Source organism: Anas platyrhynchos, chromosome 19 (assembly GCF_047663525.1).
Source record: "Anas platyrhynchos isolate ZD024472 breed Pekin duck chromosome 19, IASCAAS_PekinDuck_T2T, whole genome shotgun sequence".
NCBI lineage: Eukaryota > Metazoa > Chordata > Aves > Anseriformes > Anatidae > Anas > Anas platyrhynchos.
Window position 1 is genome coordinate 11288623 of NC_092605.1, and position 24383 is coordinate 11313005.

At 39.5% G+C, this 24383-nt stretch overlaps 1 protein-coding gene across 1 annotated transcript; it reads left to right on the plus strand.

The window, feature by feature from the left end:
- Positions 1-1220: 1220 nt before the first annotated feature.
- LOC139999107 (death-inducer obliterator 1-like) lies at positions 1221-16172 on the plus strand. Its single transcript, XM_072025886.1, has 11 exons — positions 1221-1661; positions 2587-2746; positions 3405-3521; positions 3736-3804; positions 4432-4567; positions 4696-5239; positions 5750-5903; positions 6943-7032; positions 7679-7883; positions 13238-14736; positions 15157-16172. The coding sequence occupies exons 1-11, from the start codon at positions 1288-1290 to the stop codon at positions 15817-15819; spliced, it is 4011 nt and encodes a 1336-aa protein (XP_071881987.1). The 5' UTR covers positions 1221-1287; the 3' UTR covers positions 15820-16172.
- Positions 16173-24383: the final 8211 nt, after the last annotated feature.

Here is a 24383-nt window from a genome sequence, read left to right on the forward strand (position 1 = left end):
AAATCACAAACTGGTCAGTAGTCAAATGCAGATTTATGAGGAGAAAAAAGACTTTTGGGGAAGTAACTTTAGCTTTTCTAATCAGAACAACTTCATCTCAGGAGTTGTTTCTTGGTTTCCCTCGGAACCTTTGTGCTGTCACAACGAATGTGTCACGGTAACTCTGCCCACGGTAACTCTGATGTCCTGTAAACGAGACTTCTGGCAAACTGAAGTGGAGCACATCACGTTTGCTGGATGGAGAGTGTGTTTTGGCTTATTACGTTTTGCTGAATTGTTCCCATCAGTGCCAAAATGTGGACAGGTGAAATGCAACCTACAGAAATGCTTGTTTTTAAAGTCCTGTGCAATTATAACTTCAGTATACGGAGTCTTCGCTTGTAATTTGTAAATTTTCTTGTGCATTATGTGTATTGTCAATATATTGATGTTAGAAAAAACATTAAATGGCAGTTTTGGATATTGTGAATGGAATAGTTGGTGGGAATTAAATAGCCGCAGTTTGAGCAATGGTTTTAATATTTAATTATTAAATATTATAGTATTAAATCTAGAGTTTAACTGGAAAGTAAATGAGAAGATCTGATAGTTTATAGCGACAGTGTGATACTCATACTAGCAACCAAATGGCTTGAACGTATATTTAAAATTTTAAGCAATCGATTTGTTGTTTAACTTGACTCTCTTTGCTTGCTCCTTAAAGTAGAAAGTTTGGAGCGAGGATTTCTGCTTAAATGTGAGATATGGGTTGTGTTGCTTTTTTTTTTTTTTTTTTTTAAAGACTTTGTGAAAATGTTTGTTTGTTTGTTTGTTTGTTTGTTTGTTTGTTTTGAAGCTTAATCATGAAGTCCAACTCAGGAATCTTTGAAGGTGGTGTCTTTTTTTTTTTTTTTAATTTTCTTGCATAGCTTGTGACTGAGATTTTCAACCTTTACAACCAAAATGCAACTCTTTTAAACTCTTCGGACAGTCTCTGAGAAGTGCTCTCTGCAGGATCAAAGGCAAACTTCTTCTTAAAAAAGTCAACTTTTACACATTTTTTAAAAAGGCTTTAAAAAGGCTTTAAAAATGAATGGCTTAAATTATATACTTGGTAGTTCTCCAGAGGTATTTCACAGACTTCCTTATAGGTTGGCAGCTGGTCTTCATAAACAGGAAGTTATAATGTTAAGCATTTAATACTGCATTTTCTTCTTTGTTTTAACAGCTCAAAAGGAAGAGAAGAGAAAAAAAGATAAAGCGACAGAGTTTATAGGGGCATCAAAGAAAGCTATTGCTTCAGCATCTATGGTGGAGAAACATGCATCTTCCCTCACTAAAAATTTTTCTCCAAAGAAGTCCCCTTCCATGTCTAGCACATCGCTAATGAAGGAGACGCTTAAACCTGCTGGGAGTTTCAAAGGTGAAATTCCCAAGAAACCATGGCCTTCAACAGCTGGCGTTCCTTCAAAACAAGCAGCTTCTTCTCATGACTCGCCAGTTTCCAAAAAACTAGCTGCATCCAGTTTGGCTGGAGGACTCAAAAGGCCTTCACTGTCTTCCGTTTCTACTGCATCTGGAAGTAGACAAGCAAAAACACAAGCTAGCCCTATCCAGTCGCAGCCCAACTCACAGATTCGACAACATATTCGTCAGTCCCTAAAAGAAATGTTATGGAAGAGGTGGGTGAGAATTCAAAGCACTTATTTTATATAGGAAACTACAACTAGAAGTAAAGGGTTAGCCTGCAGAGTTTTGTTTCTTTCTTGCTAAGTGATACTAAGGGATTTAATTTGTGCTAGAAATTACTACAAGTATTTTTAGCATTAGAGCTTTATTAAAAATAAAAAATCTGATGCCAAATAATTGGGCATGTGAAAAAGCCTTTAAAAAAAAGTCACTATCCCATTTGTAGTGAGAGACAATTACAGTTGAAGAATTAAATCACAGCATAGAGATGTTTATAATGCAGGTGACCTGAAGCTGATATCTGGCAATGGTGGTGTTTGGAGATGTAGGGGTTGTACGAAGCATAGTGTAGGGAATATCACAGTGAAAGGTTGGAAGGGCTTGCTGAGGCAGAGGTTCCTTCTTCTCCCAAAGTTAGCAACTGTATTACTATTTTAAAAAAAAAAAAAAAAAAAAAAAAAAGCTGAAACATTGTCCCACAAATATTAAAGCTCTTGTCAGCTGTCAAGACTTAGGCCACTGTGCTCTGGTAGTGTCTCTGAAATAGAAATGCTGTTCACAGTGGAGGGTCTAAGATTAAAACTGAAGTGTTTTAGCTCCCTCAGTAGCTCATGACAAAAAACAACAACAAAAAACTAATTGCAGTGTCATGAGTAGGAGTATTTGTAAGGACTGACCTGGCTTCAGTTCGTTAAGGCTGTCTTCCGTGGTCTTCTGTAGACAGTAGCAAAAGGTTGCCATTGTTGACATTTTGAGGTCCTGAGATAGACTTTGGCTTTGAAATGTGTTTTAAGGAAGTCCTCACTGAGTGAATAAAAGCGTGGTTAACTCCTTCCTCTGAAAATTTAGTTTTTATGAATGCTGCCTGAAGAATTTGTGCCTAACGTAAATGCGCATACCCTTTCTTGTTTTTAACAGAGTCAATGATAGTGATGATCTGGTCATGACAGAGAGTGAAGTAGGGAAAGTAGCACTCAATATTGAAAAGGAGATGTTTAATTTGTTTCAAGTTACGGACAACCGATACAAGAGTAAATACCGCAGCATCATGTTCAATCTCAAGGACCCAAAAAACCAGGTTTGGAATTTACTTAAACAGTAAACGTACTGAAATATATTCTGTTTTTTAAATAATACATCAATATGTAGTTTCAAGAGAGAGACTTATGAATTATGCTCTAAAAATTGTTTTAAAGCCATTCAAATATTAAATAATCCAGTTGGAATGGAAGTCCAGTTGGATCGCGTGTATTTATTAAGATTGGCCTTTGTAGTGAAATATTTGTTTATTGAATGGCATTCTTAGAAAAAAAATAAATGTTTTTCTTCTGTGACGTTCTGTGGTTTGTATGGGAGACCACTTGTGTACATGATAATTTATCTTTTAAAGGAAAAAGAAGCTGGTGCAGATGGGAATAGTGACTAGACAACGTAATTTTTTTTAAAAAAATTCTACTATAGATATGAAACAGGAGTGGCAGTTCATCTCTCAAAATTCCTGTTCAGTAGAATTGATAGTCTATTTTATGGTAATGTGGAAAATTCATACTTCATGATGATTTCATCATTAGTTTCTGGTTGCTGCACCGTGCTAAGTTTTCTTAAGATTAACTGGCATTTTTAATAGGGAATTAAGAAACCTGAAAGGGTTTTGACAGTCCAGCACTGCAAATCATGTTAGTTGCTTAAGTTATTCAGCATGGCAACAAAGTGTGTTTTTTTTTTTTTTTTTTTAGGGACTTTTTCATCGTGTTCTTCGTGGAGAAATCTCAGTGTCAAAACTAGTGAGAATGAAACCCGAAGAACTTTTATCTAAAGAACTGTCTGTATGGAAGGAGAAACCAGCCAAAGCGGTAAGCAATACGATTCTCCAGTGTGTCCTTAGATATGAACTACCAGTAACTTCACCAGCCCTTACCACCCATAATTAATATATTGTTTTCTTCCTAATGAAATATGAATAACGTAAGCTTTTTCTCTTCCACTAGCCAACTGATAAGAAAATACAAAATAAAATTATAAAATCAGTATGCAGACTTGTTACTAAAGTGTTTTTGTTTCTCTCAGATGTTAGAGCCAAGAAACAAATCACACGAGATCAAGAAAGCAGCTGTAAAACGGGAACAAGTGCCAGATGTAAATATGGAAGATTCTCCCCCGGTGTCTGATTCTGATATAAGTATTAGCTATTGCTTTAGCATGGAGGTGCCAAGGGAGATAAATGCTAACTAGGGCCTCAAATTTTGTATCAGAAATGCAGGTTGTTTCAATGAACTGTAAGAATATCACCTAGTAGGTGTGCTATGAGCATTTTCCTTTTGGTTTGAAGGAATGCAACAACCTAATATCGGGCATATATCACATGTGCTTCTAAAATATCAGATGATGCGTGTTTTTCAGACCTTTGCCTCAGTTTACAGCAAAATCTTAGCCAATTGTTTTCCCCCCCAAAAATGTGATCAGTATTACAATTCTGTATTCTCAGGAAGCAGTTAATGTGATAGTATCTACTTCGGAATTACATGAAATGAAATGAGGACAAATACTATTTGAGAACTCTGTTTGACATGATATTCTTAAACAAATGATAAAAGGGGAAGAATATTTCAAAATTCCATCTTTTTGTAAGTGCTGCTCAGAGCAGTAGTTCTGCACAGCCCTTAATATCTTTTTAAAGAACTGGAATTAACGGTTTCAAAAGTATTTTTTTATGATTGAATTTAGCAATCAACCAGAATGTTTTCTGTGTTTGTTCATTTCCAGGAGCAGCAGAAGTCAACCCAAACTGTACAAAATGTAAATAGTGCTCCTTCTCTAGACGTTTTTAGCAGTATGTTGAAGGATACAACAAATGAACATCGAGCCCATCTTTTTGACCTGAACTGCAAAATCTGTACAGGTATCTACAGTGTTGACTTTGTCTGAAGTAAAAGAATTATTAAGAGCATTGCTTGCTTACTTGTTTTTCTCTTCAGACCTTTTCATTGTTAAACAGTAATCAAAAACACTTTAAAATTAATTTTGTAGGTCAGATTTCAGCATCTGAAGACGAATTACCACCAAAGAAGATAAAATTAATGGCTTCTGCTAAAAAAGCAGTGTCAAAATCTAAACCAGAAGTTCAGAGAAAATATGAAAGTTCTGCACCATCATCAGCAGCGGAGCCTGCTAAAGAGGCAGCCTCTGAAAACACAGAGGAAACCGAAGTGGCACCTGCAGCAGAAGCAGTTTCCCAGTCAAGCTTAGAAAGAACTTACATTCCTACAACCCAAGGCCATAACAACACAGATTCTTCATCTGAAGAACCTTCGACTTTTCCTGCCTCTTGCACTGGTGCAGTTGTCACAACTGTAACAGTTTCTGGCCGAGAGCCTAGAACACCAATGAGCGGCTCCTCTGGTACTACGACGACAGCCCTGCGTTCTGGTACTGCATCTGGTGAAGTTTTAACAGGGGAGACAAAGCAGGAAATGTCAAAACCAGTTATGACTGTTCCCAAATCAATATTAACAAAGCCATCGTCCTCACCAGATCCAAGATACTTAGCTGTTCATCAGTCACCCAATATCAGGTGTGTATATTTAATAGTAAGCTAAGCCACTGAATCTCTGGTCTCGCTGTGGTCAGTTTGTTTGTCCCCCTTTGCTTCTTACCCTCCCCTGCCAATAATCAAAAGGCATGTTCAACTTTAAATGCGATCACCTGAACTTTAAATTTTTAATTCATCATCTCCTTGTTTAACTTCTCTAGTTGGTAAAATTTTCTGAGCATCGTTATATATTGACAGTAAAAATTCTTCAATGTGTTTTAACAGATAAATAAAACTTATAAGATATTTGACTTTAAATCTGCATGTGCATTCAAATATATTAAGTGTTTGTGAGGGTTGGTTTAAAGCTGCTCCAGACTTTCATCCTATATTGGATGAAAGTGGAAAACATTAACAAAGCATTTACTAAGGCTTCTGTTACTTGCTTTTTTAAAATAAAGTAATTGATCAATAAGAGGAGGGAAGAAAAGAAGAAGAAGGAAGCATTCTTACTGTGCTCTATAACGTTTCTCTTTTGGATTTGTTTTGCAGTGTTGCTGAGCCACGCTCACCTCAAGGCAGCGATACTTCTCTCTTCCTCTCTCGCCTCAACACCATTTGGAAAGGATTTATTAATCTGCAGAGTGTGGCCAAATTTATCACTAAAGCATATCCTGTCTCCGGGTGCTTTGATTATCTTAGTGAGGTTAGCACTGACATGTTTATGCGTTTAGAATGTATTGCAGTTCCTGTTGTTAGAAAGGCTGGGGTCACTGTGTATGTTGTTATATTGGACGTGTAACAAAAAAAAAAAAATTGCATCCCTTTAGTAATCTCCTTTAGTAATAGGAACAGTAGCCTGAGGCAGGGGGGAGGAGAGAAAGCCTTTTAAAAAAAATTCCTCACGTATTTGTGAAGAATTCTCATGTCTGTTAATATGTTTATATATATGTTAGTATCTAACATAGAATAATAGCTTGATAATAGCAAGATCAGTTTTTGACGAGAAGCATCATCAGCATGTGTTTTGAAAGAGATGCCTTGTTCTGCTCACAAACAGATGGATGGATCACTGATGTGATCTATTAGAAAAGTTTGGCCATTTATTAAAAATATCATCCTTTGATTAACTTTGATGCAACTGCTTTTATATTTTGGGAGGGTGTACATTCAACTAATTAGGTAGTATGACAGCTTGTGATGAAACAACTGAGCAGTTATTTAACTTCTCTGAAGAAGTGTATTTGTTGTGATTGAGGGTTTCAGGCATGTAGTTTAGGTCTTTTCTTAGGAGGGTTGGTGGCTCTCTTGTTGTTTTTGCTAAAACAGGTTTCACTGTCATCATGACAGGAAGCTAACTAGAATTCATATGGGTGCAAAAATTTCAGATAAATTGAAAGCGTAGATAAAAGCTATACTACATATAACAGGTTCCCTGTAAAAGCAAAGCTAACAAATAGAATCGGCTGATAGGCATACAAAAGTATTTGACCTTCCACTGCTATCTTCGTCAGGCAGTGCTTTTTCTGTTTTGTGTGTACTGCCAGCCTTCCAGTAATATGCCATAATGAACTCCTTGCATTTTGGAAACAGCCTGTCTGAAATTAGGAATGTATATGTGCAAGTTTAGTAAAACATAGTACTGTATTATCGCCTAAGCTACTGGGATGGGGCAATCTGTGCTGGTTCAAAACTGTAGCCTCTCTTTCCTTTTCTTATACGACCATGTAATGCTTCTTGTTTAGGATTTACCAGACACGATTCATATTGGTGGGAAGATCTCACCGAAGGCAGTCTGGGATTATGTTGGCAAACTCAAATCTTCACTTTGTAAGGTATTTACTTAAAATCCTTTGGAAAACCAGGAAGAAATATACAGCAGCTTTTGATAGAATTTCCTTGTTACTAATTTATATTGATGTCGATCATACCTAGAAAACTACTGCTACCACTTATTCCATTGAAATTTTTGATTTATTGAAGAAACAGGTTTGCCTGTTGAGCTGCCAATCGTCTTTCCCCTGTGTAGTAGTTAAACATTCATACAACCTATTGTTTTTTAATGATTGAATATAAACAATCTATTTATTCAGTTACTGAAGATAGAAATTCAATTTTAAAAGACTAGGAAATTATTAGTAAGTGTATGTAATAAATTTTACTACTAAAACCCTTATGGATTTAGTAAAAATGAAGCACAGTATGCAAATATAATCTAAGAATTTTCCATTTCTTTCATAATTATTTGAATACTCTGAACCTAAAGAGGTGTAGCTTGATGTGAGATACGTAAATAGTTGGTCTTTCTGAAAATGACAAAATTGATTCTGGTTTAATATTACCAATTGAATGACAGTATTTTCTTAAATCTTGGTTTAAAGCTGCTCCAGACTTTCATCCTATATTGGATGAAAGTGGAAAACAATTTTATTTGCTGATGTGTTACAGGTTGAATTTTTCCACTTTGATTTTGTATTTCAGGAATTGTTTTTGATTCGTTTGATTCGTTTCCATCCTGCCACAGAAGAAGAAGAAGTTGCCTATATCTCTCTCTACTCCTATTTTATCAGACGTGGTTGTTTTGGTGTTGTAACTAATAACAACAGACATGTCAAGAATCTCTACCTGATCCCACTGAGTTCTAAGGACCCAATTCCTTCCAACCTCTTGCCCTTTGAGGGACCAGGTAAGCACAAAATTTAGGGGAGGTTAACTGCTAGGTCAAATTACAAAACGAGTAAATCAGAGACCAATTGGTTTTGAATGTTTAATGTAAGCATAATTAAAAAATATATAATTTTATAAAAACATTTTAAAAGTGTGCATATAGGAAAAAATTGCAAAGTCAATCATCTCAAGGTGACATGGTCTGAAACTCACATAGCCTTTCCAACAAGATAAATCTCTGCTGTTAGGAGGATTTGTTTACCCATAAAATGGAGTACATAGAACAGCCACTATATTGAGACAAACAAGCAAACATTATCAGAACATTCAACCGACCCTACTTTCAACAACCCATAAATCCACCAAGTTTTAGGTCCCTACAAGCCATGTGCTGTCCCCTAAATCACATAGGAGACTCTTATCCCACGGAGCAGTCAAGAAATCTCTGAAGACAAAGGTAACGTTTATGGTTTCACTACATTGTTGTTATCTCATGGTATGTATTACGCTGTGCATGCAATATGCATGTACACGGGGTCTGAAATATTCTGTGCTACCTGGATCAAGTTCCAGACAAATCACTGACTTCAGAACATTGGTTTGCCTGGAAGCAGGCAAATTCCTTTTGCGTAGGTGGCAGACAGTAGGTGGTATAGGTTGGTATATATTACGCTCTTCTATTTTTAGTTAGAGTTATCAGCAGTAATGTATGGCTTGAATTTGCTCCATCTTTGTGCATTGAACATGGAAACAGAAGAAATGAGAATGAATTCAGATGTGAAACACCTTTATATTACAAAATTTGAAGTCATCTTCATCTGAGGATGGAGGCGGTGCATATGCTTAGTTTCCAAATAAGTACCTTTTTTCATATAGAGTAACAGGTTGAGGAGCTTAAGAGCTACAGGTTACAATGAAGGCAATACTTCATTGTTGTAAGGATGGTTTGCAAAATACTAAACAGCGCAAAATAATTACACATTAAAACATGTAAGGAGCTGACCTTTCTGACAAGCTGACTGTCCTCTGCTACCCAAATACAAGTTTAGGACTAAACTCAATAAAGCATTCTCAGGGCTTATATTCATAAACAGAGGTGTGTTCTGCCTGGCCAGGTTTTCACATGTTAATGGCATACAACTTAAAAAACAATAACAGAAAAACACCACCAACAAGTAATGTAATGCTAGGAAAATACTCTTCTTTCCTGCATGAAATTGCAAAGGGCGCTTGCTTTGTGTTCTTGGACAAGATTTTTCTCATACACTCTGAGCCTGTCTTATCCATCCCTGAACAGTGCACAGTCTACGTCATTGTTTTCAGGCTACAGCTAAAAAGGCAGGCTTGTTGCTACCTTAAGTCATCATGTAGTCTCTATAAGCTGAATGTAAGCACCTGGTAGTCTTTAATTTACCCAGTTCTTGAAAAGTAGGCAAAAACTATTATTCCTGTTTCATAACCAAAAAACAAGAACATGTAAGTGTTAACACTTGGCACAGGGAGGCAGACAGAGTCCTAAACTGTGGGCTAGATTTTCCAGCCCGAATAACTGAAATACATTCCTTTCTGGACAGTAACATATAAGAATGAGTTTGCCATTGAATTGGCTACATCTGCAGTCTTCCGCTGTGCTTTTAACCTGCTCTAGGGAAGCATTTAAATGATCTTCCCCTCCTTGCATTCTTGAGCAAACATAGGCTGTCCTTGTACACTATCTTTTATATTTCTGTTGTAGATTTCATTTCAAATGAAGCTTTTAAAGTGGAGGCCTGGCAAAAGTAGACAGACTTGTTAGCATAGAAATGAGGCACGTCAGGCTGGTTTTTACAAAATGTAAATAGGAAAAGTTCTTTCAAAACTGGAGGTAATTGCCCAGAAGAAACATAGGTATAAACACTTGCAGGCATGTATTAATACCGCAGCGTAAAAGACTTGTAATACATACTTGTTACTGACATCTGATGGAATTTACTGTTTTTTATACCCAATAAAGATATTTTTTGGTAAGTGGTCATTATCTCCTTAAATTTGTGTACCTTCAAATAGTGTTTAGCAAGTACTCAAAAAACATGACAGTGTAAGATACTTTGATAAATATGACTGGGGGCGGGAGGAGGGAGAGGACAATAATCCCATCACTCCAGAAGTCCTAGTTGGAAGATATTCCAGCTGTCTCAACCAACTCCATCAGGTGTATACGGATTATGAATCTCTCCTGTTTTCTGATGGACGGGATTTGGAACACAACTGGGGACCTCTGACCTGCTGTAGTGCCTAGAAGATCTACAAAACTTTGTCATGGGTGATATAAATATAGAGGAACATGGAAGGATATTCACATCTATTCACTTCAACCACCTCAGATATTTATTACCAGATATTATGTGTTGGTGGGATGTTCAGCATTGTTTTTTGTTTTTTGTTTTTTTTTTTTTTTCTGGTAGTTTACTGTATGTGAATTTGTTTGTCTCGTTTCACATACACACAACACGATTTAGCACTTTCATCTCTACACTTTCATCTGGAATTTATCTTGAACGTGTGTTTAAGTTTTACTCTGTTTTTATTAGCGATGATCTCTGTCTCTTACAGGGATTCAGAACTGTTTTTTTTAACTTTTTGCTGTTAATTTTAGATACACAGTCCAATAGATTTTTGAAACCTGTTCGTTTCAATTAGTCAATGTTTGAGATGCATGTTGTGACTAGTTGGACAAATCACAGGTCTCTGCAGAAGAGCAGATAACCAATACGTTAATGACAGAAGAACAGTGAATGCTTACGAGGAGTTTTAGGGTGAACACAGATTTGAGAGATACTCTGCACGGGTCGATGCTGACCAAATGTGGAGTCATTACTCACATGCTGATAAAGAAAAAATGTAAAGCAGTCACTCAGAGTGAATCATACCTAACTATTGAGTCTCTTCAGAGTGTACACAGTCTTCCCAAGTAAGCTGTCTTTTGAGCTATGCCCTGATGTTATGCATTAATGTAACTTCATCTGGGGTAGTAAACTATAGTGATCAGAATTTCTAGGATTGCTTTTAGGCAGTGGGTTGAAAGGAGTTTTTAACTGGGTGAATCAAGGATTTGTGATCCTTTCCAAATAATCTTAGATTCACCAAAGATAATTACTTGTTTAGTTCCTGTCCTGCCTCCTTTCGTTGTACATCTTGCCGTCCCTGCCCTCTCACAAGGGCAATCTGTATAGAATTATAAGCAAACTAAATTATAAGCAAGTCTTAGTTTTGGTTAGTATAGCTAGGTCATTTTCTTGATGCATTTATGATTCGTGTGTATATATATATATATATATTTCTAACCATGGAAGAAAGTGAAAATTGGCAACACAAAATACTGAAATACTATATCTGGAGGAAAAAACTTGGCACTGAGTTTTAAATGTACAAGTAGGAAATAGTATAGAAGTTTATTTAAACCAACATGGCCAACATCCTCTCAACCACAGAACTATGTAAAACTCAAACACTGAACTTTGAAGTAATCTGAAATCAGCTGTGGAACTAGAATGCATTCAATCAAATTTCAGTGTTATTTTTTTTCAAAATACTTAAGATGAGAGCTGCTTCTGATAGGAAACTTCAAGTAGATTTTGCATTGGCCTCAATTTTTTCTGTCTTTTTGCAAAGACCTTCTAGTGAGTAACCAGATTTTGCTGGTCTCTCCATTATGTGGCTAAAACAGGCGTGCTGTACTATTACCAGTCACAGTCAGAAGAACACAGAATTTCAGAATTTAGGCAGGTTACTGCTTAATGAAATATTTATGCTTAATGAAGCTGTGTTGAAGAAGTCATCGTCTTGACTTACCTGGTTATAATCCTCTTGCTGAGGAAACCTCACATTGAACTTAAGAAATAGGCTTACCTCATTTAATTCTTTCTTAGCGTACGTGAATATAATTTCAGCTATACAAATAAAAACAGCTGATGTAATTTTCTCATAAGATAGTAAATTTAGGAGCCCCCTTAAAACTTTGAATTCAGTTGTTTCAGCAAAGGTTCATACTTATGACTGGTAATGGCAAATAGAATTTATCTGCAACTATGGGAAGTTTGGGTTTTTGCTGGTATCAAGAAGTTTTCAGTGGCAATAATTAGTTATTTATAAGTTGTTCCTTAGTGAGCAGTTGGTTTTGTTTAGTAAGAGACTAAAGATATACATAAATTCATATATTACACCTCTTTTAAACTCTTACTTAAGGGTCATGAATATAAGGGACAGTGTAGGTTTTAGAGTCCTCATCGTATAACCACAGTAAATCTCTTTGCTGTTAGTTTTGTTTCTATATTCCTGATTCCTAGCTGGATGCAAATATTAATATGGCTCCCAAATGAGGATCTCAAGTCACTAAATCCAGAAGTTAAAATCCTCTCTTTATATGTTTTTTTCTACATTTGCCACTGACTGTATGTTAAAGGATTTATTCCCTGCTCTTTATTCTGGTTGTATTTGTCTTCCACGAGTGCCTGTGGGAAATGTGAATGTACAAGGAAGGAATACGGTAATGTGAAACGGACCTTCAGCTGTTTGCATTTTTCCTCTTTATGGGAAACTTTCTGGTCATTTCTGGAAATGCTTCTCCAGGGATTCAAGCCTGAAGCTTTCACAATGGAGTAATTCTGCTCACATTTCTTACTTAGGGAAGGGTCTGTGGCATCAAACTCAATTCTACAACAGTGTTAAAAGTCACCTTGATGGAATGGTGTAAATGTCAGTCCGGTATTTTAGCACAGATTAGAACAGAAATGTAATTATTAAGTTTAACAATGCCTCGTGCTTTCTTTGTAACAGAAAGTGAAGTGTTTGTTGTTGTTGTTTGTCTGTTTGTTTGTTTTAATAGCATTAGTTTTTTTCTCTTTATTTCTAGTTCTTCAATTCCAACGTAGCCCTACAGAAAGTTAGATTGCTTGTCCAGGTTTTCTCACTTATCAGTATCTCTGTGTATATAAGGTATTTGCAAAGTATTTAGAAAGGAAATATTTGATTGGGGGAGGAAGTGGACAATAATAAGTAGAAAGTAATAATACAAAAATAGGAAAACTTTCTTTAATTTTTGAACAGCAGAGACATTTACAAGGACATCTTTCAGTAAGATTCACCTGTTACTGCAATATTAAAAAATATCAGGGAAAGAATTAAAACATTTTTAGTTACTGTATACAAATTTATATAAATAGTAATTAAATATAGACACATAGGCTTATGGGATAATGTCACTGCATGAAATTTAGAAGAACTGTTACTGTTATGACTCATAGCTGCCATTATATAAAATGATAAGTTCCTATTGAGAACACAGATAAAAAATAGTAGTTTTTTTACATATGCAATCTTTGTGTTTCCTTTCAGGTCTCGAGTCTTCACGTCCAAATTTAATTCTTGGATTGGTTATCTGTCAGAAAGGGAAGCGTCCTGCTACTACCATGGATACAGACAAAATAGAGACAAAGCGCAGCCGAATTCAGGTGCAAGAGGAAACAGAAACATCGCTGTACTCTAAGGGGCCAGTAGCTTCTTCACAAGAAAAGAAAACTCCGAAATACACACTGTATTCGGGAGACTCAGCTGTAAGTACAACACTACCTGGATCTCCTCCACCTCCACCCCCACTTCCCGTTCCAGAAACCTCATCAGTTACACCTTCAGTATTAAAAATACCGTCCTCGATTAAGAGTGGAACCACAAGTACTGTACCACCACCAGTTTCAGCTACCGCTTCTACAAGTGCTACTGCTACGCATTCTTCATCCTCAAAAACTACCACACCTCTTGAGTACATCCTCCAGACACTTTTTGGTAAAAAGAAGACTTTTGAACCTCTTGCTAAGGAGACTGAAATTGTCCAGTCTTCAAATCAGGAAGCTAAAGCAGCTGTGGATGGAGGTGTGTCAGCTGTTCCTTTGCTAGATCCCATTGCACAACAGTTTGGACAGATGTCAAAAGACAAAGCTACAGAAGATGAGGAGGATGACAGGCCATACGATACCGAAGAAGAATATGATCCAGAGAAAGCTTTTGAAATGCAGACCGGTGAAAGCAAAAAACTGTATAGTGTGGAGAAGCCCAGTAACACAGCAGAACTAAAGGATGAGGCCTATGATCTGGAAGACAAAACTATCTTGGAGGAAGCAAAAGTTACGGTTGATGATTTACCTAACAAAATGTATACAGACACTAAAAACACTTCCGTGGAAACACCTGCCTCGTATGTGCCAGATTTATCTGCGTCTTCATCCTTGGTGGAACTGCAAAAAATGTTAGAAGAATTAAACAAACAATTAGAAGAGCAGAAACGACAAACTGAGGAGCAAGAAGAAGCCCTCAGACAACAACGAGCAGCTGTTGGTGTTTCAGTGGCTCACTTCTCGGTGTCTGATGCTTTAATGTCACCTCCACCAAAATCTTCCCTAATAGAGACTGAATTGTTCCATCAGGACCAACAGGCTGCGCAAAAAGTAGATTTACCTTCATCTTCCAATCAGCAAGCACAAGTTTTAAACCAGAGCTGTGACCCTCAAGCGAGTTTTCCAAACACTTTGCAGACTTCACTTGGTAAGGAAGATAAAACTTTAATTCCTGCTACTCAGCTTAGTTACGGTGGTGATAACTGGGTTTCCAGTGAAAAGCCTCCTGCAGTGCTCCAAAAAGAGGCACCTAATAGCAAATTTGAAAATACTGTTCAAGTTACTTTGGAAAATGTGAGTCAAGCAGTTTCTGCAGAACCTTCTACATCCAGGCCTTTACGTAAAGTGCTGCTTCCGACACCTCCAAGTACGTCTTTTCAGCCTAATTTCTCCACATCTAATGACAGTCAGTCTTTGCAAGATATGCACAAAGCATCCTGGTCAAACGAGGCAAATCCAATGTTTACTTCTCAGGAAAAGGGACCTGGTCACTTTGAACCAGACAGGGGTCTTTCTGCGGTGCAATACGAAGAACAAAGAAACCCTCAGCCTCATCAATTTGTAGAACAAACTGAATCTCCACCAGTTCAGGGTGAGGGTGGACCTCTCCCACAGCACTTTGAGGAGAACCGAGCTGGAGGTCCGTTTTCTTTGTCTGGGCAGAAAGGAGGACCTCCAGCACCACTGATGCTCAATGCACACGGAGGACCTCATGGACCTAATTTTAGAGGCCCAGCGCCACAGTTCTCAGAAGAGCATGTTTCTCCAAATAACGATGGACAAAGAGGATCTGCCCCTGGAAGATTTGGAAGTCAAAAGGGTCCCATTCCTTCCTTATTTTCTACACAGCATGGACCACAGTCGCCACAAAATATGAAGCCAACCCCAAGACCACTCCTGGACCTTCCCAGTCATCCACCAGGCCACAGAAAGGAGATGTGGGAGGAAGCTGGGCCGTCTGCACCTCTTTCTGGTATTCCTGGGCAAGGGCCCGAGTCAGAAGGACAGTGGTCAGGATCTGACTTCCGAGAAGGCAAAAATCTTGAATTTAGAGGCCAGACATTTGAAGGGAGACAGAGAGAGAGATACGAAGGAGGAAGTAAAGACAAGGTTTTAGATCAGCCAGAGCCTCAGCAAGCAGATAATCGACAAAGCAGACCCTTTGAGGAAAGACGAAGGGATCGAGAACATGGCAGACCTTGGGAAAGAGACCGTGGCAGAAACTGGAACAGAGACAGGGACTGGGAGAGACACAGAGACAAAGAATGGGATAAAAACAGAGACAGAAACCAACGGGACAGAGAACGATCAAGAAGCAGAGACAGAGATCGTGACAGAGACCGAGACCGGGATCGAAGCAGGGAAAAAGAGCAAGATCAAGACAGAGATCAAGATCGTGAAAGAGGAAAAGATCGGAAAGATCGGAGTAAAAGTAGGGAGATCGGTAAAGAGATGAAGCCAGAAACACCTAAGGAAGGTCAGAAACCAACAGAAGCAGAAGCTTCATCTTCCACTAATCAGTCATAGAACTATAACTGCTGTTATATTTCCCATAGATAATATACACCACTGCAAGGACTGAGTCAATGTCTTCTGTATATACTGTATATTCTCACTTTTGCAAAAATGCTGTTGTAAATCTAGCCTTACAAAATGTGCTGACAAATTAGCAATTTTTGAACAACTGTGAATGACAATATTCAAATAGGTAAAAGGCAAGAACATACTGGACTTTCACTTGCTGCATTTTGTGCATAATGTTTTTCTTATAAAAATTCACAGCGTTACCTGTTCTGAGATTTTGTTTTTTCTACTTGCATCTTTATCTTAAAATTTCCATTTACAGTACAGAAATGGAAAAAGTCTAAGAAGAGCCCATATTGCTTTTTAAAATTATAAAGTTATGTTTTCCAGTAACTTGAATTGTAATTTTGTAAAATAATTTAATCAAGACCTTAGGAGCCATACCTTTACATCTCACGTATGTGATATTTTGGTGTCAAAGTTGTTCCTACAGCACACGCTTTAAACAAGGAGTCAAATATTGCTGTCTTGTTTATTTTACAATGGAAGGGTCATGCGTATTTAGGAGAAGGCTGCAGAAGAACAGTGTTCCTGATTATTGGACGGAGGATTTGAAAATGGAATGTTATAAGCTTAAAGTGCACTATCTTCCTTTTTATATACAGGTATTTTGTGTTTTGAAATCCATCTGTTAAGTGTACAACAACGAAAAAAAACGTACCTAGCTTTTCATGTGGATGAGGGGTTTTTAATTTCACATTTTTACAAACCTGCAATTAAAGAGTGTATAATAGTAGCACCTTTATAACCAGCAAAAAAATTAAAAAAATCAGACATCTATTGGCAAAGAGCTAAGACTACAAATGAATTGGTATACCAAAGGAAAGAAAAAGAAGTTTGTTAAATAAAAGAAGTTTATTAAATGGGCCATGGAATTTATTTCTTCGATTTAAATTAATTATCTGGGACATTTCTTGGGTTTTCTTTTGGCAGAACTTTGCTGGAAATTTAAGAAATGTCTCCATTTTCCTGTACTTTCCACTCTAAAAGTGTTTTGCTCCTGAAAAAAAAAAAAGAAAAAAAAAAAGTGTCACTGTTGTCAGACCCTGCTTATGCTGGTAGCGTATATAAGACTGTCCACTGAAAAAGGTATAAAACTGCATTAAGTTTGAAAAGAAGATTGGTAATATTAATTATTAAGTATTAGTAATATTAATTATTAATTATTTAGTAATTTTAATAATTATTAATTATTAATTATTTAGTAATATTAATTATTAGTAATATTGGTCTGTATTCTGAACCCGTAGACAAAATGTTAAAATGCAAAGAGGCGGTATTAAATGCAAACATCTACTATGGTGTAAGATTTTTCTTAATGAGATGTTTTTAATTTAAAGATACACGTAAAAGTATGCAAAAAGCAAGTGTGTTTGTTTAGGTTTACTTGATAGAAATTTCTGTAAGTTGTATTTTATATGACAAAATATATCACTGTACATTAAAATATGGGACTTCACAGGTTTTTGTTACTAGAATAAACATCTACAGTGAAACGTTGTCCATTTCTTAAATCTGTACATGTGTATTATTTTCTAACTAGCTTTGCTACTTCTCAACATGCCACCACAAGAGGCTGATGGCACACAAGTTTCATTTCCATCTGTTTAACAAAAGGTATTTTACAGGATGCCACCACACCCAACTGATACTTACTTGTAGGTGTTCTGAAAAACATGTGAAAGTCTGTTCTTGTGATTTTTTCTCTCAGTTCTAACACATGCCCTAATTTATTCTGAAGATTTTGTTGTTTGAGTTACTTTCAGATTTTACACCAAAAAGATCTGGAGAAATGAATAATTAAGTAATCTATTTTGGCGTTGAGCTGTGGAAATACTAGATTCCCGGACCTTTCATTGTTGTGAAATAGATAGGTGAAAGTTTTATTTTTCCTTATAGGAAATGCTCTTTTATCACAGATTAGTTTGGAGAATCTGTTCACCGTTAAGGAACCGTAAATGCACCTCGCTCATTTTCATGGCATGATGCGGTAATACCACTTGACAACTCCAGAAGACTGGAAAGGGGCTTTTGAGTCGGTTTACACACCGACCGTGTAAGTTTTTACACACAGGTGCATTACCAAGGCGTTTACCTCCGCCGTACCTGCGTGTAGCAGGCTCCTGCCTCCAGTGCTGCGGAGACGTGCTCCTCGGGGGGGGGGGGGAAGGCAGAAAGGGAGGAGAGAGCACCCTGTGACAGAGAAACAAAACACACGTGTTAATTTCAAAACATCGTGGCTTTTTTTCCTCCCACGATTTCCCCTCCTGATGGCTGGTGCGCGGGTGGGCAGCTGAGGCAGCCCCGGGACCGTGTGCGTAGCCCCGGCCGGGGCCGCTGAGCTCCCATACGGCTTTTTTTTTTTTACTTTTATTTTTATTTTGGCTTTATTTTTAGGCACCGGGAGCGGCTGAGGCCACACAGCCGCCGAAATGAGCGAGCCTCGTTGTGCTCAGCAGCTGAGCTCTGCTGCCTGCTCTGCGGCTGCAGTTCCCTCAGCGAAGGCTTTGAGGTTCTCCGACTCGTGTTAGGCGATGCATTCCTGCACCATTCGCATCGAATGGGGAGGCTTGACGCGGAAAAAAAGCAAAAAAAAAAAAAAAAAACACCAAACAATAAACTTAAAACCTCTGCAGCCCTTCCTCCCCTCAGCGTTCCCCTTCCTTCCCCTCGCCGTTCCCTCACGGACCGCACTCTCCGCGCCCACCCCGCCGCGTTCTCCACAGCCTAAACTGAAACAAAACGCAAAGCCCTCGAAGCCGGGACCAGCAAGGAGGGCTCAGCACCCGTCCCTGCGGGGCTCGGAGCCCGATGGTGCCCGGCAGGACGGCGAGGGGCCGAGCCGCCCCCTCATGGCGGTTGGCGAAGCCGCCCTCAGGGCGCAGGGAGGGCGGCGGTGGAGCGGCTGTTGGAGGCGGCTCCTCGGTAGGCCTTGCGGGGTTGGAGCTGCCCGGGGGGAGCCTTCGGTCCCCTCAGCGCTAGGGTGGGCTGAAGGGGCGGCGGGGACCCTCCTGTGTTGGCATACTGCTCTCTGAAAAGAGTACTCACTTCTGGTAACTTTTCCAAACGCGCACCAGAAACAGCGCCCGTCAGAAGATGGTGCTGGCTGGGGGGCATGCTCGCCTTGCAGCTGAGGCAATGGACTGGTGAGCTGCTGCCAGAAGAGGCAGTCCTGCTCCTTCCCCGCGCTCGGCTGTGTGCTCCTGCCCTCCTGTGCATTGGATACAAGAGCTGTGCAAGGACAGCGTGAGTTGGTGCAGCTGGATTGTCTGGCAGAACACTAATCCTGTCAGTAAACCAAAAAAATCTGTCAGGGCCTATCCATTTTGTCATAGTCAAAATGGGATATGAGGGTGTTTTCTTTTTTTTTTTTAAGATGAGGTTGTTAACATATGTAGGATGTAAGTACCTTCAATACTTTGTCAAAACACACACACCACTTCACTATCCTTCAAATGTAGTGAGGTGTCCTGCAGATTTGAGAAAGTACTTCACAGGTGTTCTGAAACACCGAATAGCCTATGTAGTGTAGGTATCTTTTACTACATGCAGAATCCCTGCCAGCAAGTAGTTAGGTAGACAGTTGTAATTATAAAGTAGTATTTTAGTTTGTGAGACTGTTAGACTTCCATGAGGCTGAAATATCTGCTCATTTTCTGTTGGCTAAAGAAGCATTGAGTTACGTGCTCTACTGTAGAAACATTTCAAAATAGCCATGACGTGAACTGGCAGAATAAAGGATGCTTGTGCATCTTTCTTCTTGAACCCATACTGATGCTGCTGCCTATCAACCCTGGGAACTTCAATCTACCTTTGTGCTAGTGCCATTTATTTATTTATTTTACATGTATATAGTTTTACCATGATATAGCCGTTGGAACACAGGAAGGTTTGGGGCACGGATATATTTTTTATATACACAATATCTTAACTGCTGTTCTTAGTTCTATCAGCGTGCTTGTTAACTAATTTGAACAGATGATAAAACTGTAAGTATGGAATGTAAGCTTAGTATTTCATGTTTTGTACTTCTGCTGCAACCCAAAAGAACTAAAATCATAGCACCGAGGACCGAATTGTACTGTGGTCATTTTGAACCCTGAGCTGTGCTGTCCTGCCGCTCCATAGTGAGACAGAGGTGCGCTGTCCCACCGGCCTGAAGAGACAAGTCTGGGCAGAAGATAAACCAGGAACCAGAAGTAGAGAAATTCTCACAACCTTATTGTACACATATTTTGGATATTCATCTTCTAGCTTTTCAAGACTGTTCATTCAAAGTAGTTCAGCTTTTTACCTCAGTGTATTAAGTTCCAGGTGCCTCATTAGACCAAACTGAAAATGTCACTGATAGTTTCTGATCCCTGTTCTCCTTCCTGGGATAGCTCAATGCCTCCTGACGGATAGTGTAAGGTTAGTGGGGTAGGCTTTGGGAGATAATAGAAACAGAAGGGAAGTCCGTGTGAGTCCAGCTCAACATCCCCCTGGGTTTGTGTTCAGTTTGTCAGTACTTGAGACCAGTCCCTAGGGAAAAGTACGGGAACCGTGGGTGAACAAGAAGTTTAATCTCTAGTAAGATCTTCACGCTCTTTGGAATGATTTAATGTAGTGTGTTTCATCTTACACTTCAGATAACTTTCACTCAGAAACCTTTAGCAAGGCATCCACTCACAGTGGATCCACATAGCTAGTGCTTCTGCATCCTCCTCTTCACTTTGTATTCCAGGCAACGTTTAGCACCTGCTTCTCTGCCTAGCCTTATGAAAATTCAGGTACAGCATCGGTTTTATGGTTCATCTTAACCACCAGCTTGTGTATTGGTGGTGAAACGTGCTGGCAGTAAGAGGCAGTGTAGTGCAGCTCGTTACAAGCTTGCGTTCTGCTGGAGGTGCCTACTACAAACGCTCAGCGTCTAACAGAATTTAACGACCGGCAAAGGTGGGAAGGCTGTTTCACTCAGAAATGAGTAGTGACATTGTTTCTCAGGTAATCCAAATCTTCCCCTTTCTGAGGTGTATTTCTATTCAAACAGTATGCTGTTATAGGATTTCTTGAACTGGGCGAACTGGGCTTCAGAAGGGTGCTCCCTACCTTTGTCCCCCTCAAGTCTGAGAAAAATCGGTTGTTAGACCCTTCCTGATAATGTCTGCTCTCACTGTAGCAGGTATGGAACGATACTTCTGGCAAACTGAAGTGGAGCACATCACGTTTGCTGGATGGAGAGTGTGTTTTGGCTTATTACGTTTTGCTGAATTGTTCCCGTCAGTGCCAAAATGTGGACAGGTGAAATGCAACCTACAGAAATGCTTGTTTTTAAAGTCCTGTGCAATTATAACTTCAGTATATGGAGTCTTCGCTTGTAATTTGTAAATTTTCTTGTGCATTATGTGTATTGTCAATATATTGATGTTAGAAAAAACATTAAATGGCAGTTTTGGATATTGTGAATGGAATAGTTGGTGGGAATTAAATAGCCGCAGTTTGAGCAATGGTTTTAATATTTAATTATTAAATACTTTAATATTAATACTTTAATAATACTTTAAATATTAAATTCACACTGCCTACAAACACCGGTAACTGATCTTTGCAGGGGTAATTCCTTCTCCTCCCTGAGATATCCTGTCACCTCTCAGGATGTCACTGTGCACAGAGATTGGGAACGATGGATGGAGACAACAACAAACCCAACTTTACTGGGATCACCAGCCGCATACTCTGCAGACACAAAACAGCTCTGGAAAAGACAATCACTGCATGTATCACAGCCTTCTCCAGTGAATGCAGATGATCATCAGCCCTTGCTCTGTTTTCCACACAAGTGGCCTCAATGGTAACCATGCTGGAAGTGCTCCATCAGTGGCCCCCTTTATATGAAGCACACAAGTCATGTACCACACTTAGGGAGGAATCTTGGCTCAAAGCTTACAGCACACCCTGGGCATGCAAGTCTTGCAGGAGACAGCAGCAGCTCTTCTCTGTTCTGAGCAGGAAAATAACCAAAGCTTATTTTATCTTTCAGCATCAGTAGCTTCTCCTTTGATCCAGAACCAGTAAGTCTGAATTGCCACTAAACTGGGAAACTACGGCCCTGGCACAGAAAGAGATGGCTTGCTCACATCTCCTGGTTTTAGAGGATTACAGCATTGTTGGGAATTCCCTACACTTGGCCTTAATTACAACATTGCAAATTAAAGGCTAATCAGCAGCAGCATGCCAAATTCTCCAGGACTCCTGTAGCTCCGAACAGATCCAGACACATCTGAACTGTCTGTACTTGTTCCTTGCAAAAGGGTCTGCCTGCTTATTATTTAGCTGTTGCCAGAGAAACCCAGGCCAAAGACAGCCTTTTGGGCAGGAGTCTAGCAGGAGCCCTGGCCAGTGCTGGGGCTGAATTCCCTGGCAGCGTTGTGGCACCCACCGCATGCTGCTCTGTGCCACTGTCAGTTTGACAAGCCTTCTGGCAGCTCCAGGTGTTCATGTAAAGTGTCAGATGTAAAAAGAAAGCAATAATTTGGAAGATACTGACCTAACAATGCAGTCAGGGTGTTTCTGGTGCTTAGGCCACGCACCCAGGGAAATGAGTCAACTGAGAAGAAGAAAATGCTTGTACACAACAGACCAGAGCTGGGTCTTTGAGGGATGAAGTGGTTGGGTTGGCACTCAGCTCTCCAGCTGCATCCCATACGTCTTGAACTTGTTATAAAGGGCACCTGACAGTGAGACAGAAGCCAAGGCTTCCTGGCACTTCCAGTCCTGGGCCAGCTTGTTGGGAATACAAGAGAACAGGTAGGTAGGGCTGGGGACAAGGACTCCTTCCCCATAAGAACAGGTCCATACTCTGGTTGTTCCTCCATGGGTGAGAACCTGCCATGCTGCTCCATACAGAACACACACGTGCACACACACACTCTTTAGTTCTTGCAGGACAGGCTTTTAATCACAGTCCAGCAGAAAGTGTGTCAGTCTAAACCCATGCAACCTGCTTTTGGGTGAACAGCCTTGCTCTGTGCTAGGTGGCTCCAGTTAGACACACAAACATCACTGCACAAGGAAGCCTTGAGAGGTATTGAGAAGTAGGTGTGTAAACCAGCTGTAAGGAGTCTTCTGCTCCATACTTGCAGTGCCAGGGATGTCTGTTTAATGCTCCCTGCTCTGCTTACCAGACAAGAAAAAACAGATGAGAAAAAAAAAAAAGAATGAAATAAATCAAAAGCAACTGTCAACACTTCAACATTTTGCTTTCATTAGGGTGACTGAGGAACCCCAGTGCTGCAAGAGACACTTGCTCTTGTGATGTAAAAAGCCAGAGGAGCCTGAAGAACTATTTCATATGTCTTCCTTTATCATCTCAATGGCAGCCTTCCCCTCTAGGGTCTGGCAAGGTGCACATCACACCCCAACACCCCAGTCGCTGAGTTTCACATCCACCTCTCGCAGGTCGGTGGCTCCTCACAGCTGCCCCCACACAGCCAGTCATGACAGCCCAGCTCCAGTGAATGCATGAACCAGGGTGTGATAGCAGGGACAAGCAAAACAAGCAAACAAACAGGAAGATGAGAAATAATCCTGGAGACTGTCCTCCCTGAGGTGACTTGTCCCCACTCTGCTGGTCTCCCCAGCTGCCAGTCTGCTCTGGGACCTGGCATCACAAAAGTGTTCTTGTTCCTCCCACTGCCACCTCCTTCTCTTGGTTCTGCTATGCATATTGCCTCTAAGATGACCAAAGAAAACTGTGCTAGTAGCAAAGCACAGTACTTGTCCTTCCATGACATCTCTTTCGTTTACCTCTAGCATTGCAGATCGTGGTGTTTGAAAACTGTGCTATCAGAAATCCCCTCTGGTTACTATGGCCCAGCTTTTTGCTGTGATGCCTCCTGTCCTGCCAATGGTAACTCTGTTTCTGGCATCACTCATGCCAGCTTACAGTGCTGTATGCCGTATTCCTTCCTCCTTCCCTCTGAGTGCAGGTGAAGATGTTGAATTCATACCCCAGAGCCCATCTGCCCACCTGACATTCAGGCAAGCACACCCGGAAAGTCTGGGTCCACTTCAGAAAGAACTAAATAGCATTATTGTTCTCAATTTCAAAGGCAGAAGGTAAATGGAGATATGGTGACACTGAATATATAAAGTAAATGTGTTTAGTTTTGCCAGACTGCTTGATAAAGAAACACTAATAAAAAACTGAACAAGCAGGAAATTCAATTCCAGTCTCATCATATTCTATAGAGATGTATTGAACTGGCATTTCTATAAATTGAAAAATATTTTTGTCACCAGAGAAGTAAATCTATATGTCTAGAACAAAGTGCTGGAAATGTGAAATTTATGAAAACCAGAATGAAAACAGAGAAGAAACTCGTGTGCTGTTTTGTCTTACCCGAAACATGTCACAGAATGTGGTGGGCAGGTCCCTCTGAGCCAGACAGCTATTACAAGTGTGAGCAGGTCATGGGATTGCTGTGACTGTTGGTGGTGTTAAGGTAAAACCTACTTGGAACGATTTA

What these genes read in the sequence shown, in the direction of transcription:
- LOC139999107 (XM_072025886.1), top strand. Translation starts at nt 1,288, where the DNA reads ATGGTGGAGAAACATGCATCTTCCCTCACTAAAAATTTTTCTCCAAAG. An exon ending in AGGAGAAACCAGCCAAAGCG is followed by an intron (nt 3,522 to 3,735) that starts GTAAGCAATACG and finishes TGTTTCTCTCAG; the next exon opens with ATGTTAGAGCCAAGAAACAA. An exon ending in TCAAATCTTCACTTTGTAAG is followed by an intron (nt 7,033 to 7,678) that starts GTATTTACTTAA and finishes TTTGTATTTCAG; the next exon opens with GAATTGTTTTTGATTCGTTT.